Source organism: Engraulis encrasicolus, chromosome 2, assembly GCF_034702125.1.
Source record: "Engraulis encrasicolus isolate BLACKSEA-1 chromosome 2, IST_EnEncr_1.0, whole genome shotgun sequence".
In the NCBI taxonomy this organism is placed as follows: domain Eukaryota; kingdom Metazoa; phylum Chordata; class Actinopteri; order Clupeiformes; family Engraulidae; genus Engraulis; species Engraulis encrasicolus.
The window spans coordinates 51,984,351-52,003,150 of NC_085858.1; the positions used below are offsets into that span (position 1 = coordinate 51,984,351).

General features: G+C 44.2%; 1 protein-coding gene across 1 annotated transcript in view; it reads left to right on the plus strand.

The window, feature by feature from the left end:
- Window positions 1-6,495: 6,495 nt before the first annotated feature.
- Window positions 6,496-18,800, plus strand: part of kcnc3a (potassium voltage-gated channel, Shaw-related subfamily, member 3a) — an 85,111-nt gene continuing 72,806 nt past the window's right edge. Inside the window, exons 1-2 of the mRNA XM_063190813.1 lie at window positions 6,496-6,727; window positions 16,493-17,173. Coding sequence (XP_063046883.1) covers window positions 16,553-17,173 — 621 coding nt within the window. The 5' untranslated portion in view covers window positions 6,496-6,727; window positions 16,493-16,552. The remainder of the gene's footprint in view (window positions 6,728-16,492; window positions 17,174-18,800) is intronic.

An 18,800-nucleotide genomic window follows, 5' to 3' on the forward strand; every position in this document is an offset into this window, starting at 1 on the left:
TTCATTGACCTGTCTTTTCAGAGACTCATCAAGCTGGACAGACACGGTCAGAATGTCACCCTTTTACCTTGTTTCTTAGACACAGTAAATATATAGAGTCAAATGTAACTCTCATTGTGTTGGTCTTACTCTCTGTACTGACGATTTGACAATGCAAAATGCACACAAAAAAATCCTGTGTGCATATAGTAACCTTTCGTTTTGTGTCTCATTAAAAAAAAGAAAAAAGAATTGTATCCAGAATGGCACAATAGTCATACACATATACTTGGTATATAGAGGATTGTAATGAAAAGAAAAGGCCTGCGGGGTTGGGAAGGCTGTGTAGTGCTAGGGTCAGATGAAGATAGCGCACAGACACGCTGCTTTAGAAGCAGGACAGGCAGGATGGACAAACGAGAAAGAGGAGAGGTGGTCGAAGGTTTCTTGGCACCATCCCGCAAATTAGCCTCTGAATCCACCAGACTCCTGCCCTCCGCTCTGCTTCCCTCTCTTCCGCCCACCTGTTCTCTCCACTACACTCCTCTTCCTTTCACCCTCTAGCTACAGACCAGACACAGAGAGAGGGGGAGGGGGGTGGGCTGGCTATGGGCTTGAAAGGAAAGCATTTAAAAAAAACATTCTGAGGAGACGAGAAAATAGCAATGCATACATAGCATGGAGGCTATTTTGACTTCAGGCCAGAAATCAGCAGTGATGTACTCAGCAGTATTCATGAGTGCATGGTTGTGTGTGTGTGTGTGTGTGTGCAAGCATTTAGTTCAACATGATAGTCCAACACATAGCTGCACGGATGTATTTAATCATTTTCCATGACACTGCTGCGGACCAAAAAAAAAAGAGAAAATCTGAGGACCATGTGATATTTTCTCCATTATTTAACATTCAAAATGAACTTCCTGCTCACTAAATGGTTAAACTAGTAATGGAAATCAAAACATTGATCACAGATTCCAAGTGAGATCTACAGTACACTAGTACTTCTGATGTATTAAGTCATCGATTGATATGTGCTTGTGTGGAAATGTGCAAGCTGATGCATAATTCACCACATCAGAGTGAAGTGAGTTGAGAGTCAAGAGTAATTTAACTGAGCTCATATGTTTTTATTATTATTATTGCTTTATTAGGGCCCTGCTCCCCTGTTACTGTCCATATGTATGGGCCTGGTTTGCACATTCGGTTCTAATCTGGGGTAAGATAAATGAGAACTCTGATGCATCATTCAATTCCACTTGAGAATCCAAGTGATATACCGGTAGCCTGTAGTGCATATGTAGCCTGATTATCATCGACTTTCAAATCTCTATGAGACTTGAGGGCACGGCCTGGCCAGTGCAGATGGCCCATTCAGTCTTTGCTGAAAAGACTCAACTTACATCATGCAACATTGCTATGACATTACTGAGAGCCGCAAGTAAGTGACAGATTAAGACTTGGTCATCACAATTTTGGTGACAATAAGGTTATTATAACAGAGGCTCTGCGCAGAAATATGTGGCCATAAAATGTTTGATAAAGGCATAGTTGGACAGTCACTTGCAATTTATGCACTCTTCGTCCACTTCTTCTGACTTCGGTGTAATTTTCATTTCAATTTTTTCCAGGGTTGTTTTGAACATACAGTATGCAATTGCATGAAGTAATTGCAACATCTGGATGGACTTATAACTCATATTTCCGAATACAGTTCCGGTTCCACACAGAGGGTGAATAAGTCTGCCAATGGTTAGTTAAGAGGAATTATGTGGTTTAGTAACCCTAGAATAGCACTAACACTAGTAGCATGTTGTCTGTATGAATAATAATAATGCATAAGTGTATCTGTTAACACCTGACACTTGACATTTTGTTCATCATTTGTTATTCATTCTTTGTTTTTTTCAGCACATTATGTCTGATAAATAAATTCTAGACAAAAGGATGTGCACACAAACAAAACACACGCGCTGCAGAAATGTAGCCGGTATTTCACAAGAGGTCATTACGAGAGTTTTCATCAAGAAAAAAATATTTTATTTCAAATGGTAACATTTTGAAAAACAAGGGATACGAACAGGGGGACGGGTCCATACTCCATAGGATACCACAGTCATGGGGTACAGAGCTGGTTCTTCACTCCTACCCGATGTTGGGAATAAAACCAGCAAATTTCAGGTTAAAATTATACTCCACCATTTCTGGAAAGAAGCCCATTTGACCTTCCCTTGAATTAAATAACTGATTTTTACCGTTCTCCTTTTTTCCCAGCCATTCACACAGTCTGGTGATATTATTTCGAACTCCAAGTCAGCCATTATCGGGGGCGTGCCATTCGATGGCTCAGTGGTCTAAGGCATCACACCATTACACTGGGGACCCGGGATCAGTTCCTACTCAAGGTCACTTACTGATCCCTCAACCTCTCTCTCTCTCTCTCTCTCTCTTCCAACAGTGGTTCTACCCATATGGGGGCCCAAGGCAATATAGACATGGGGCACTTTTGATTTATTTTTGCTGCTATTTATCATAGCGGGGCTGACTGTTGGGGGCCTCCTAAATGAGCATCTTTGGTGGGGCCCTCGGCAACAGCCTGAACAGTTTTTTGTTGTTGTTGTTTTTGTTTTTTTAATCGGCTCTGCTCTCTTCCCATTTGTTTCCTGTCTCCCTTTACTGTCCTGTCTCAAATAAAGGCACTAAAAAGCAGATGAAAATATATTATCACTGACTCTTGTGGGACCAGCCAGCTTCTAGCTGGCCCAATTTGATTCAAAATATATGCAATAGCTTGGAGGTAGAATTTTCTTTGCCAGACTCAGAGACTCAGAGAATGGCTGGAAGTACTACAGGAGAAGTGTAATACTGAATCATTTAAGTCAAAAGAAAGTGAAAAATTAGCTTATTTCCAGAAATGGTGGCCTATCTTTTTAAGCCCAACTTATGCCTCTTTTCCACTGCCGTTTTTCTGGTAGGCCTACAGCTCCACACAGCACGACTTGGCCGCCACTTCTTCCTTTCAAATGGGCACGAATAGGCAATCGTAAAGCAAAAAGTGGCATCTGAGTTGCGCTGTGTCGAGCTGTAAGTCTACCAGAAACCCGGCAGTGGAAAAGAGGCATTAGTAGCATAACTGGTCACTGCTTACCCATGACCACCTTACGGAGTTGATGATGAGGGACATGAACCTTGGGGCTGCATACCCACCGCAATCCGTGGTCCCCTGGCATTTCAATGTCCTGAAAATCTGTGGAAAAACAAACAAAATAAACAAACAAATATGTGGTAATGCTGACCACAGCAGCAGTCAAGGTGATGCATGATTTCTGAGCTTAGATATTGTCACTGCTGCTTAGGTGCTTCTGCTTGGCCTTACTGAGCCCGTTTATATGCGCTTCAATAAACCGTTTATGACCAGGTTTTTGGAGTTACCGGTTTATTCGAGAGCTCATGTAAACTGAATAAACAGTTTTCATAATCGGTTTATTGCCGTTATCGGTTTGTGAGAAATCCGATTTGCACAGGTAGGTTTTTGGCTAATAAACTGATTTCTGAAGACATGTAACCAGCATAATCGGGTTATTAGCAGGTTATTGACATTCTAGAAGGAGAAGTACCATTCTAGCTTTGTGTCACACACTTTAGTGGAACACAGGCAACCGACAGACTGCATATAAACAGCAATAAACTGTTTACTCCAATAACCTGTTTATTCCAATAACCTGATTATTGCGGCCATATAAACAGGCTCACTGTCCTGTATGTGGCATACTGCACGTGCACCTGGCCTGACATTTTCCCCTCTCTCCTTTCGGCTGTTTAATTTTTTATTATTTTTTTTTAGATCATGTTTGACTCACTTGCCGTTTGGACCTAACAATACTTGCTGACTATGCTGACTATTGTATATTGCCATTATTTTCACTACATTTCTTTGTTCTGTGCATGCTTCCCTTTGGTGGTAATGGTTTCCTCCTGGTTGATCCTAGATTGTGTGTTGCTTGCAAGTTGTAAAAAAAACAGGGATATAAGAGCTGAATGTCCCACAAATACCACATTTTATGTCCAGTTAATTGAGGGAGGTGCAAGCGATAGCAAGTAAAGTGCACACTTGATTAACCGCTCTGGTTTCATATTCTCAAAGCCTCACTCTATGTTCCTTAATATTTATGGTAACTTGTTTTGAAAATGTTTTCAATCTTGAAAATCCAGCGAACTCTGTATCAATCTCAGTTCCCAAGGAATCTAGTTTCCCTTTGGGCTACTTTGCAAATCAAACCTGTGTGGTGCATAAAACATGCAAACATGGTTGTTTCTCTCTTTTGACAAATGCATGATTTTTCATACCCGGCATACTACGTAGAATAGAAGTACTTTATTGATCCCGAAGGAAATGAAACTTACAATTATTTTCACTTCTTTGTTCTTATTTATTTTGGTAATGGGTTAGTTCCAATGTTATGGGGAAAGGGCAAGGGTCAGATTCTGAAATGAAGTACCACTGAACACAAAAAATAGCATCATGAGATGGCGTAATAGCAAGCCAGTTTTGACCTATTTTTTCATTTACTACTCTATATACACATATTTTGTCATTTTGGTGTGTCCTTTTATGCTATGTAATGTCAGGGTTAGCCTAAGCACAGTTTTGTTTTTTTGTTGTTAATGCCATATCTAAAACAGCGAAAACATTTCATTCCTGACAGCCAGGTAAGGTTTAGGGATGGGTTTGGTCTGGGGACAGTTAAGGTCTATTTGGTTTAGGAACAGAAACAGAATATGAATCTAATAATAGTTTGTGCGTTTAAGCTTTGCCACACTTGTGAAGTCACACAGAATGACATTTAAAAGACTTGTGGAAAAATTAGTGCCCTGACCCTGCACAGCCCCAGTGTCGTGTCATAAACCTCAAAAAACGTCCATGGGGACAAGGTCAGACTGTGCAGTTACATCATTAGAGCATAAATAACCTGCCATCCCTTAGCCTGGACTTACCAGAGCCTAGTACTAGTATTGTATTAGTACAGAGGACCTAGAACAGACAAATTGGGAAAACGTTACTAGAGGGAAGGGTTAACGCACGCTGTTATAATTCGAAATACGAGACTTATTTTATCCAATTGCTAACATTTGGTCAGGACATTGAAAAACTGAAATTGTTGGTGGGAAGGGTGAAATCCATCAGAGTTTGAAATGTGAGGGTGTAACCTGGCAGGTGTAACAGCTGTAGTGAAGGATCATGAGTGAGATCAGTGTCATGAAAAATGAAAATAAAGTTTGCACACCAAGCTCCCGTTTCTCTTTAATGTGACTTTTCGGGCAGCCATTTCTCTTATTTTAATGTGATTTGCTAGTCCACCCCCAAAAAAATTTGAGACAGATGTGTGTGTTTTCTTGGTTATAGCCTACTTGGGGGGGGGGGGGGGGGGTCATATCCAGACTCTCACCATGTGAATGTAGTTCCACCAAACGCCACATGGCATCCCAATGGTTCTCAGCCTCATGGGTCCTCAGTCTCTGGGGAGCAGCACTGCTACAGGCTACACTGTAGGTATGATGTGGGGTGAGATAAGTCTGTCAGTGTCCCCATCCATTCAGTTTAATAAATAGCTCGACTTTTCAGCTATAGTAAAGGGCATAACCCAATGATGTATACAGTATATATATTGGCATGTGTCAATGGCATAAACAGACATATTTGAACTAGAGTCATATAAGGCTCTTTGATTTGAACATGCCAAGGATTTGTATAGCCTCATAATTCTGACTGTCCCACCTAACCACTGGAGTACTTATTGACAGTATTAGGTCTATGCATCACTACAGTCTTTAGTAATACATTACAACTTGGTCATTATCATTCTTACAACAACACACTATGTCTCAAAACATTAAGTTGGCCTTGTCTGTTCGGTCGGTTAAGTCGGTTAGGTAGGTCACTTTCATTACTGCACAGCCTGTGTTCATATGATGACATGGAGCAGTCTTGCGCTATTAAGGGGTACCGTCCTTGATGTTTCACCCTGCACCAGGGATAAATATAATTTAGCAGAGACAGGGAAAATGAAATCTAGAGGTGTGTGTGTGTGTGTGTGAGTGTGATGGTTGGGTGTTGGGATAGGGAATCCATACCCCACACAAATCCCACTTTGAACTTTGAACAAACTTACATTGCTACAGTTAATTCACCATGTGTCAAGTAAAGCATATAAACTAATAGACGTGGGCAGCTGACTGACAGCTCTGGTTTCATATCCTGCAAATCTCTCTCTCTCTCTCTCTCTCTCTCTCTCTCTCTCTCTCTCTCTCTCTCTCTCTCACACACACACACACACACACACACACACACACACACACACACACACACACACACACACACACACACAATTTCTTTTATTTTCGTCGGTCATGGTTTGTTTGTGTTGGGTTTGGTTTCAGATCCAGGTGCTCGTGCTGGTGCAACCCTGTCTCATGCCATTTCTGGCTGGAGACACCTGCCAAAAAGAGAGACGACTTTTTTCTTTTCCTCTGTAGCACAATATTTCGAGTAAAATAGTTTTTTATATTGTCAGGGTAGGCTTAGCCTATCACCTAACAGTATAACATCCCAATACTGTAACGTTTCTAGTTTGTAGTTTGGCTTGGCTTGTCGTACTAGCCTACATTTAGCCTAACGCTCACTGCTCGTGAGGCGACCTGGCTTCATTGCCTGCAACCTAACTTAAACACAGAAATCAAGCATCTCAATCAGGTGAGGTATTTTCGGTGTCGATCTTGTTTTTTTCTTTACAGTGTAATGATTTGTTGTTGGCCAACTCAAATGCGACTCACATGCTGTTGTTTGTGTCGAAAGGAATGCCTCTTCTAATTTGTTAGAAAGGTAATACTCTAACCTGCATCGTTTTGTTTTCCTTTAAAAAAATAAATAAATAATAATATGTGCCCTTGATTTGGTAGTTCCCAATTGAAAGGAGTGAAGTCCGCTTCCTGAGGGGACTCGGGGTTTCCCTCGTGCTTTTTTGTTTGTTTTAGGCCTACACTGTCGAAAGACCTAAGCGGTTTACATTTTGAGATAGGCCTATTGGGTTTGATAAATACAAAAAAAGACAACGCCTTCTGATATATGATATAACCCTACGCCAGTGGTCTTGAAAAAGTTAGGCGGACTTGTGTTTTGATACTGAACCATAGGCTACACTGTAAACAGGATGAAGGCAATCCCATTCACGTCCAGGTGATTACTTCCATTCCTTTACACCCTTTACGGACACTCGCAAATGCTGTTTGATGCCGATGGACATGTGGATATGAACATAAACGTCTACAGGTCTGAGTGATGAGTGCGCCTGGGCGGGATGCTGCCTGACGGTAACTGGGGCGTGATGGCACGGGGACGCCAGGGAACACCTATCCCTTTAAAGAGAGCAGGAGGGAGGGACGCGGACGGATAGACAGAGAAGAGGGAGAGGCAGATGATGGTATAGGGCTATTTCGGAGGACCCATATGTCGCGTCAGTTTACTAGCAAGAATTCAAAAGGGAGGAAACAGTGCAGTGGTAGATTTAAAAAAAAAGAAAAATATGCCTATAGCCTAGACACTTTGTATAGGCCTGCCTTATTAAATAAGCTCAGCGTGGTAACTTGAATGCTTATTACACATTTGTGCCTATGGCATTTGCCTTGAGTAATTTTGGCCAGCGACTGGACAGCGACTGAAGGAGGGGAAAACAAACAAATAGAAGGACGAACGCCCTTTACTTTTTGGCGGCTGCATTAGGGGGGAAAGGTGTAACCTACGTGCCGTGAACAGAATATGGTTCAATTGAGAGGTGTCCGTATCTATTCCGTCTGATTGGCTCGCTAAGAAAAATGCAAAATCAAGAGAGACCTTATCCCGCAGTGTATTTTTTAAAACGATAAATTTACGTTGCGCGTAAAAAAGGTATTTGGAGTTAAGTGCACAACCTATCAGGGAAATTTGAGAATGTTCTGATACGAGACACCAGCAGAATAAGACGCACGAGGATTGCCTGGTAGACTTAAATCGGTGCTATACTGTATTCAATCGTTGCCCTGTTGGAAGAAATGATCTATCTTCTAAGCATCAGCTATAATTGGTGAGCTGTAGCCCGCATGAGCAAAACGTCGACCAACTCCATACTGAAAAAGAAGAAGGTGGAAGGACTGCCTTTTAAAAATAACTAAGAATCTGCATATTAACTAGAGTGTTAATGTGTGTGTGTATGAATACACACACGCTTCAAACAAACACGGCCCAACCATACCCAAAGCGAGTAAGTACCATAATAGGTGTTGTGGTGGTGTTGGTGTTGTGCAGTGGTGGTGGTCCCTTGTGTTCGTGAGTGTATGAAAATAGTCAGGCTGGTAATGTGTTTGTAGTATCAAAACCACTTAGGCTGCTCAACAAGTAGACTACGTGCCCTCAACACAATTGCCGGTGTATGCGTAATAGCCTACTAAACAAACCACATAATGTGTCTATCACTATAGCCTAATATTGTCTATTATTTAGTTGTTGACACAGCCCACATGTCGTTTAGACTACGAAGGGCATGGTGACCTTGCTTTCAGTCGCAATTCAATTTCTACTACACTTCCAGGTTCCTACACTCCACATGGCATAGGCTGCTGGCTTTAGTTTTGACAGGAAAGTGGCCAGGCAGCACATAGCCTAATACACGATTCCTTAACATTCTCCTCTTCTGCTCACTCTTCCTCCATAATCTTGTCCTAGAAGTTTTTTTTTTACTTTGTATCTATCACATTTCCTCTTCTATCTGCACAATGTGAAGTATCTTTCAGCCTCCTATTGCCACCTATTATCCTTTTTCATTTTCTGCCACCCTCTCTTCCTCTATGTTCACACACACACACACACACACACACACACACACACACACACACACACACACACACACACACCTTTTTGTCTCTCTATCATCGTACTCCTCCTGTCCCCCTGCTAAGAATAGTTTCCATCAAGTTCAAATGTGATTTGGCTTAACACAATTATATCCGTCTCTTTGTCTCTCTTGCTTTCTTCCTCTCTCTCTCTCTCTCTCTCTCTCTCTCTCTCTCTCTCTCTCTCTCTCTCTCTCTCTGTCTTCCCGGTCCCAAAGTGCTCCTAGGAGCACTATAAAAGGGATGGTAATTAACCGGAGAGGGCAGTGCTATTAATTAGTTTTTAACGAGAGATTAGGAAATGGGGGTTAAAAACTATCTTAAGAAATGTTGTTAGTTCTGGAAAATGAAACGCCGTCTCACAGGTCCCCCGCTTGTCGGTCGGCCGGTGTCCCAGAGACCAGACTCCTCAATTCCATTCCTGCTACTCCTATCCTCCCTATCTCTCTCTCTCTCTCTCTCTCTCTCTCTCTCTCTCTGACACACACACACACGGTTCCCTTCGACCTCCGTCACTCATAGAGACATCCATCAGTTTTGTTATTTTTTCCGCTTATAGTTTTACTATGTGTACATCACGGAAGGTTAATACACGTGAGTCACTTCAGATGTGGCTGCCAGACTCATCAATGGGCCACAAGACAACACAGCGACAAAGGGAGAGATTACTCATCCCTTCCTTCCATGACCATGTCAGCATTTTCTTGCAGCTACACATAGTATATATATATATATGTCAGTGTCTGTGTGTGTGTGTGTGTGTGTGTGTGTGTGTGTGTGTGTGTGTGTGTGTGTGTGTGTGTGTGTGTGCGTGTGTGTGAACATTGGAGTTTATATATGTCAATGTGTGTGTGTGTGTGTGTGTGTGTGTGTGTGTGTGTGTGTGTGTGTGTGTAAATACTGGAGTGTATATATGTCAGTGTGTGTGTGTGTGTGTGTGTGTTTAAGCACTGCTCCACATAAGCACATGTCTTCTTACCTGCTGACACACAAACCATTGCAGCCGCAGCAGCAGCAGCAACATAAGCAGTAGCCAGTCAGCTGTAGGACAGGGAACAAGCCATCCACAAAGACAGAAGGCACTTAACTGATTGGCTCGTTCCTTTTAAAATGCACACACACAGGGAAAAAGAGCAGGTTGTAATTGACTAAGTACTCATGGTGGGAGAAAGAGAAAAAGACAGCAAGGGATGGAAAGAGAGAGCGACGGATAGTGAGATAGAGAGGGAGCAAGATGGGGATGGGGGATGGGGAAGTGGAGGAGAGGGAGGGGGTACTGCAGCATTTTTTTTTACTGCAGTTCTTGTGTTGTCCTGTAGGTGTCTCCTGAACATTACAATGTGAGAGAGTACAGCAGTAGTGTGAGAGGAACGGGTAATGCACATGAGCTAAGAATGGATCTGAGTGTGTGTGTGTGTGGTGATGGGGAGGGGGTGAGTATCTAAGCCAGTCGTCACCAACGTGGTGCCCACAGGAGCCTGTAGCCTTCCAGGAGCTTCAGAGGTGCCCACCAAGGATCATAACACATAGCGAGGACTACAACATTTTAGTCATGGTTAAGGTTTTTCTTAGGGCTGTCAAACAATTCTTTTTTTACTAGTTTTTTTTCTTCTAAAAAAAAAATCCATAGTTAATCGTGATTAATACTGACTTTTATTTCATGTTTATTTTTTTTTCGCATTTCAAGATAGTTTACCTCGGTAACTGTGTCGAGCTTGGTACACATGATTCACCAAAAAATAGTCAACAACCATGGGCTGAGCTTGAGCTGATCCCTCAAGATGCGGTGTCATTTTTGGTGATGTGATGGCACGTGCCAACAGAGTGTGTTGACCATAACATTTCAAAATGCTGGAAAACTCAAAATCTAGCGATTTTAAAAATTTATTGCGATTAAGACATGAATCTAATCGCGATGACTGCAATCAATCGGGACAGCCCTAGTTTTTCTTAATTAATTTAGTATTCATAATTTCTTCATAACCTATAACTAGGCCTACTTCTTTATAACATACAAACATTACTTTAATTTAATATTCAATCATAGTGTGATTTGAGAACAATATCACAACACCAGTAGAGGATTTTGCACAAGCAAGTACGCCTCGGGGAGCCCTCATAGCCCTTGGATAGTCCTTGGTAGCCCTCAGACCCAGAATGTAAAGACCAGGTATGGGAATAGCTTGTATTTAAACATGTTTTGGAGGCCACAGTCTGCCCCTGCATAGCAGTTAAATATGAAGATATGCAGAAATTAAAAGAGTGAGAGTAGGGCTCTGTCTGTAGGGGGCCATGAAAAGCACACACTTACACACACAAACATATAGATTGACACACACACACACACACACACACAATTCCTACTGGTCATCAGTATTCGCTTTTTCCGCCTCCTTTTTTTGTTTCTGCCTTTCCTGTCCCACGCTCGCCTCTTTATAACACTATGCTGTCCTGTCTTAATTATTGCCTTCATGTCCCTCGACTGACTCCTGTCCTGCACAACACTTCTATTGAATGCCAGTGTGCAACCCCTGCACACACGCACACATGCACACACGCGCGCGCGCACACACACACACCATGAACATGTAGCCTACTGTATATTGTAACACACACACATACACACCACACACCCTGCCATCACTACCGACAGCACCACCTCGCCTCAACCCGCCTCCGCCCTCACCCCCACCCTCACCCCACTCAATCTCATTTAACACACGCACTTACACACACACTCTTTCTCTTTCTCTCTCTCTCTCTCTCTCTCTCTCTCTCTCTCTCTCTCTCTCTCTCTCTCTCTCTCTCTCTCTCACACACACACACACACACACACACACACACACACACACACACACACACACACACACACACTTAGTGATGATTTCCTTTCTTCAGTGGTAGCCCGTTTCGCTCTGTCAGCACGCCTCCCAATTTATCACCCTACAGCAGTGATTCTCAAAGTGTGGTCCGGGGACCACTAGTGGTCCGCGACAGAGCTCAGGTGGTCCGCGAGGGGATTTCTACTTTTCCAAGATAAGCTAGCAGTAGGCTATATTTGTAACATTTTCATGTTTTCAACACAATAAGACAGGCTTATAATGTGAATAAAAAGTAAGTGATCTGCATAAAAAATAGCAGTGTCAAATTAGCATCCATCAACTGCCAATTCAGTTGACAGGTGGTCCCCGATAATTTTTTGGGGGGACAAAGTGGTCCTCGGTCTGAAAAAGTTTGAGAAACACTGCCCTACGGTAGCACTCTCTTTCTCTCTCTCTCTCTCTCTCTCTCTCTCTCTCTCTCTCTCTCTCTCATGCTTGGCTACTCTCCCCCTCCATCCCTTGCTCTCTTTCCCTCTCTCTCTCCTGCATGTCCCCCGTCTTCCATACTTGGCCTTTCCTCACCGCCTGCCTCTTTTTCACTTGTCCACTCCATCATCCCACTAATGCCCCCCCACCCCCAACCCCAGTGATTGAAGGCCATAATTTTATCTATCACTCACTTTCTCACTTACTCTCTCATTAAATTGCTCACGCTCTCCCTTCCTCTACTTCTCTCTTTTTACCCTCATGATCTCACTTTCTGACTCTTTTTTGTCACTCATACACTCACTTGGTCTCCCAGTAACAGTCTCTCTCTCTCTCTCTCTCTCTCTCTCTCTCTCTCTCTCTCTCTCTCTCTCTCTCTCTCTCTCTCTCTCTCACACACACACACACACACACACACCCACACAGCACTTACCACCACTGTCTTACTGCTGTGTCTATAGGGACAGGTCACCTCCATTGCTGCATTATCCTTCCTTCTATTGGGATTGAGGCGTCCACCAGGTTTTACAGACAGACAGACAGACAGACAGACAGACAGACAGATAGATAGATAGATAGATAGATAGATAGATAGATAGATAGATAGATAGATAGATAGATAGATAGATAGATAGATAGATAGATAGACAGATAGACTCAGGCATGGGGAAACTCCATGAACTACAGAAAATAAGCTGCATGCTATTAGCATTGCTACCGTATGCTTATTCTTATGTTATATTCATTTGACTTTTTTAAACTTATTTTACTCTGGTCACTTCAAATAACACTATTTTGCTGCCCTACAAGACCGTTAGGGAAAATGGTGTAGCAATCTATCTCCTGAAGTTTGTCAGTGGATATTACATTTAATGCGCCATTTTACAGCTAAGGCTATATGTCATTCCGTTATCTGAAAATATTGACGGCGGCAGTTCTTGCCCTGGAGGCATTTCTTTCGCTCCACTTGTCCTGCTAAAGTTCCGGGCTCTTCCGGAAACAGCCGAAGGTGTCACTCTGCGTTCTCCGTAACGAGTTGAACGAGTATGAGCTGTCTATGGTGCTGAAACGGTTGTCTAGCCGACATGCTTTTTTGTAACGGTACGACGGCAATTTACACACTTTACCAGCCTACTTCGCTGCCGTTCACTTGTTAGCAACTTAGCAGTGCTTTGACGGTTTATTCATGCTTTAATGCAACCTAACCACTTACATGAATATAGCGGCATAACATATAGACTAAAACATTCTAGTCATAGAAACTAGAGATGAAAGAAATCAATCCAATACTATAGGATTTTTTCATTCTGCAAGCTCATTTTTCTGACTGTCCATCTCCCCACTTAAATGTACCCCTGTCCTGTCCCGTCCCAAAAGTCCTTTGCACTCCCTCTCCCCACCTCCTCCTCCCTCCCCCTGTCTTCCGTCCCCCCCATCCCCCCATCCGGCTCACCTCTTACCTTGTCCGGTTGTTGATTCATGCGCCTCTTCTGCTGTGTTGTGCATATATGCTCCTCTTACTCCTCTTACTCTGGTGGCAGTTTGCCTGGACTTAATGAAGCAGGAGACCCATGCAGCAGGCTATAGAGAGAGGGCACTGCTGCTGGAGCGGGGCTGTGGGGGGAGGAGAAGAGAAGAGGAGGAGTGAGAGAAGAGGAAGAGGAGGGGGAGGAGCAGGAGCAGGAGCCAGAGAGAGAGAGGGAGAGAGAGAGAGGGGTGCAGCAGAGGCACAGCCGACAAGAGTAGAGGAGAGAAAGGAAGAAAGATCTGTAACAGATTCGCAAGGCGAGTAAATCAAGAGAATAGGCCTTATCCATCAAATGGAGTGGCCAAAGAACAGAGAGAGCGGGAGAGAGAGAGAGAAAGAGAGAGATGTAGGAGAAGGGATCGTGGAGAGCGATAGAGAGATGCAGAGAATTAAAGAGAGAGCGAGAGAGAGAGAAGAGGGGAGGAGATGAAGAGATGAAATCAAAGAAAAGAGGAGGGGAACGCAGTCACAGCCAGGCTAAGCATCCTGAAAGACCAAAGACTTGGAAAGACACAAGACACACAGAAGAGAAAGCACGCAATGCAAACTGGAAAAGTGGGATTCTCTCAGGGTAGCCCAATGACAGCCTTTGCATGTTTTGGGGAGGGAAGAGGAGAAAGGGAGGGGGGTACCCGAGAGCTACAGCAGTGAGTCCAAGCAGTGAAATCTGACTCTACTATGCGCAACTCAGGAAGGCACCAGAGCCAGAGAGGAGAGGAGAGAAGAGGAGAGAAGAGAAGGAGGGGGTGCTGTGACTCTCTCTCTCTCTCTCTCTCTCTCTCCCTCTCCCTCTCTCTCTCTCTCTGGCTTTCAGCAGGTGAGTGGACCATTCAGGAGTAAGAGAGAGGGGAGGGGAAGAGGGAAGTGGAGAGGAGAGAGGGAAAAAAAGAGGGACACTCTCTTTTACTGCAGCGAAAAAAACACACATTCACTCCACTACAACTACCGTACCGTCCTCCTTGTGTGTATGTGTGTGTGTGTGTGTGTGTGTCGTGTGCGTGTGCAGGAAGGTTGCTGGGCGCACACAAGGTTTTACAAAGACACATTATGTTCTGGGACAGCAAAAATGTGAAAGCAAACTACACACACACACATACATATACATACACACATACACAGTGAGCAGAGCAGAACCTGAAGAGAGGTGCGCGCTGCACACTGAATGCATAACATATTAGTGCTGCAATGAGAGGAGATAAGAACAATGCAGGGAGAAGAGAGAGGAGCGAGGCAAGGAGGAGAGGAGAGGTGAGGAGAGGAGAGGAGAGGAGAGAGGAGCGAGGCAAGGAGGAGAGGAGAGGAGAGGGCTGAGCAGATTAGAAAGAAGAGGCAAGAGGGGGATGATTGTTAGAGAGAAAGGATGGAGAAGAAAGACACTGATGAAAAGAGGGAGAGTAAGGAGGGGAGGTGGAGGAGGTGGAGGAGGAGGAAAAGGGACAGAGAGTGGGATAGTGTGTGTGGAAACGGTGCATTAATGGTCTGCAGTCTTTTCTCCCCATTTTGTGGAGCTCAGCAAATAATCGTTCTGCTGCTAGCTCAACCACCCCACCTACCCTCTTCTCTCTCGCACACACACACACACACATACATACACACACCCTCTCTCTCTCTTTCTCTCTCTCTCTCACCATTAATCTCTCTCACTGTCTCTCACCCCCTCCTTTTTCCCAGTCCATCTTCTGCTCTCTCTCTCTCTCTCTCTCTCTCTCTCTCTCTCTCTCTCTCTCTCCCCATTGGATACATGGTTAAGGAAAGGAGGGCGGTAGGGAGGGGGTGTGAGACACTCATATTCATCTCGCTGCTCTAATTGAAGAGAGGGTTTTAGTGAATTGAGAAAGAGAGAGAGAGAGAGAGAGAGAGAGAGAGAGAAAGAATGGGAGGGAGGGATGAGGAGTAGGAGGAGGGGTCTTAGCCCTCCCCCCCTTTTTTTCTGTACAGACCTATTTGTTATGTAATATTCTATTTGAAATGTTAACCCCTGTGCAATTTTCCTACAGATTCATCATCCAATCGCAAATTATGTGCCAGCACACTTGTGAATGCGTGTTCCACTTGCCTTCTTTCCCTCCACACAAATCACAGACCTGCATTCATGATTTCTATGCTAAACATATGACTTACAGTATGATTATAATTTATGTAGCCTATGTACACTAGACTAGGTGAGATAACGCAGGTGTGGTGTAATGTATGTGTAATCCAAACAGCATATTTTGTGGTGTCACAAACAACACGAACACATTCAACACGAAAAGAGCAGGATCAATGCTATATGTGTTCAATTCGACTCTCTAAGTGTCCCATTAACACGACAACATATAGTGTGGAGAAGATGTTTTTTTTTAAAGGCTCATGCCTTTCCCTCTGGCTTCTTCCTTTGCAGCAAGCATGTCTAGTTATCTCAATCTCCTGGGCTTTGTGGTAACGATCTCTTCCAAGCTGTATGGCTTGGTTTCTAATGCCATGGAATGTCACTAATGACTTGCTCATATTTTCAGATGCACCAAGTGCTTGCTTGTGTCAGACTTCCTATGGGCAGTGATGTACACCTGGTCATGGACTTGTTGTAAGGTAGAACTAAGCTCTGTGTCTATGAAAAAAAACTTTGAACCACCTCCTAAATCTCTTCTTCTTTTTTCTGCCCCCCCTTCTCTCTCTCTCTCTCTCTCTCTCTCTCTCTCTCTCTCTCTCTCTCTCTCTCTCTCTCTCTCTCTCTCTCTCTCTCTCTCTCTCTCTCTCTCTCTCTCTCTCTCCACAGACTCCTCCTCCCCCCTCCCATCCTGGTTCTCTCTCCTCATCTCCCTCCCCCCTTCCCCCTATGCTCAGTTCGGTGTGTGTCTCCTCTTTCAAAGGGCGCAAGGGTGGGAACAAGTCGGCCAGCAAAGCATGTTCCAGCGCAGACATGACTTGTACGTCAGACAGCGAGAAAATCGTGATAAACTGCGGTGGAGTTCGACACGAGACGTACCGCAGCACCCTAAAGACGCTGCCCGGTACCCGGTTGTCCTGGCTAACGGAACCCGACGCGTATAGCAATTTTGACTACGACCCCAAAACTGACGAGTTCTTCTTCGACCGTCACCCCGGCACTTTTGCATTCATTCTGAACTATTATCGCACAGGGAAGTTACACTGTCCCAATGATGTGTGCGGTCCACTCTTTGAGGAGGAGCTGGCTTTTTGGGGTATCGATGAGACGGACGTGGAAGCATGCTGCTGGATGAACTATCGCCAACACAGGGATGCCGAGGAGGCACTGGACAGTTTTGAACAACCCGAGCCTGATGAGGAGGATGACCCGGCGCTGACGGGTGGCGCCGACGGGGACCTGAAGCGTTTGTGCCTGCAGGAAGACGGCCGCAAGCCCAGCTGGTGGAGCGTGTGGCAGCCCTACATTTGGAACCTCTTCGAAGATCCGTACTCTTCCAAAAATGCCCGGGTGAGTCTGAGAAAATGTCCAATTGCTTCCACTTTGAAATGGATTGCATGAAAGAACTGAACGCAGGTAAATGAATAGACACACGTGACAGCCATGACTTCTAGTCCTACCTGCTAAAATGATATGTGCTTGAACGCAGGAAGGCTTCTTATGCGCGCAAAAGTATGCCCGTGGCGCTGTGGTAATTCACAGATTGTAATGATCTCCCTGTATCTATCTCAAAAAACGACCTTTTTTGGCCTGGAAGCTTTGCATGTACAGGTTGATGTGTGCGTTGGTTACGCCCCCTTCCAAATGATGAAAACTATGAAAGAATTCTGTAGCCTATTCTTCGTATGTATGTGTTCACCTTAGCTGTGTGTTAATGTATGTGACTGTTTTTTTATTCTATTGTCAGTTCAAGCGAGTCAATCGTTCCCGTGGTATATATCTCCCAAAATGCTGTCAGTCTGTGCAGCTACGGTCGCACCGCTTGGAAGGCAGACTTTGATGTACCGCTTTTAGTCGGACAAGACTTTTCTCTCGACGTAGTTTCTCTGAAACTATAGTTTGGCGTTGTGCTGACCATTATATCCCTCTCAATCCAGCCGTCCATCCATACTTGAATTATCCTGTTCAGGGATGGACGCAGTGACGTCCTCTAGACTTCATTAGGGTTTTTGAGATGCATAGGTGGATAAAGACCTCAATCTTTCGTCCTTTTTTGAATTATGGCAGTCAACTGCAACGTCCTCCTACATTATGTCTTATTTGTAGAAGCCAATGCTTTGCGCATCTTGGGACTGATTGTGTTAAAAAAAAAAAAAAAAAGAAAACCCTCGCTATTTTGCCGCAGTTACAACATAAATTCGTCTACTGCTCTTGTGTGAACTCAGTCAAATTTGGCATGTGATGGTTTCTGGCTTACCACCAATCATCATGAAGAGTGGTGTTGATAACCTGTCTGCATGGTCATGGCATGGTGGAGAGACGGGTGAGCGCAGTGCTTGGTGTCACCTCTGACTGTGTAGGCTAGTAGCAGCACGCTTGGAGAGGGACCGTGCTTACAGTCCCACTGTACTCACCTGTAAGGTGCTTTCACCTCTAGTCTCCACCTCCACGCCTGAGCCTCCTGGTGTCCCCAGACGCAGGCTACTCTACCTGAAAAGAATGGCCGCAATGAAAAGAGACTCCAGACTCATAAAAGATGGCCCAGGGACCTTCGTTCGGAGACCTTTGGTTTTAGTATTGAGTATAGGATTTACATGTCTACCGTCCTCTCTCCTTGATGTTGGCGTAGGGGTAGAGCTGATAGAAGGTTAACATGTGATGTGAGGCCCTCATCACATGTAGCACAACCTCCGCAACCTTTTAGGCAGACGCTGTTACAGTACGAATATGCCTGACAAAGCCTACACAGGAGCCTTGCACACCACCATGTCTTAAGCCGTCCACTGTGTCTGTGAGTAGTAGTGCGTATAGAAATAATGTAGACTGCACTCAGACAGAAGCCTTTACGCAGATTGCACGTTCGACCCCAAGGAGCTCATTGACTAGTTTGGAATACAGCGTGCTATGTGATTTATCTACAGTGAGCACAGCAGTGCTGCCCATTCCCTGATAAACCTCTAAACGGGATAGCACTGTT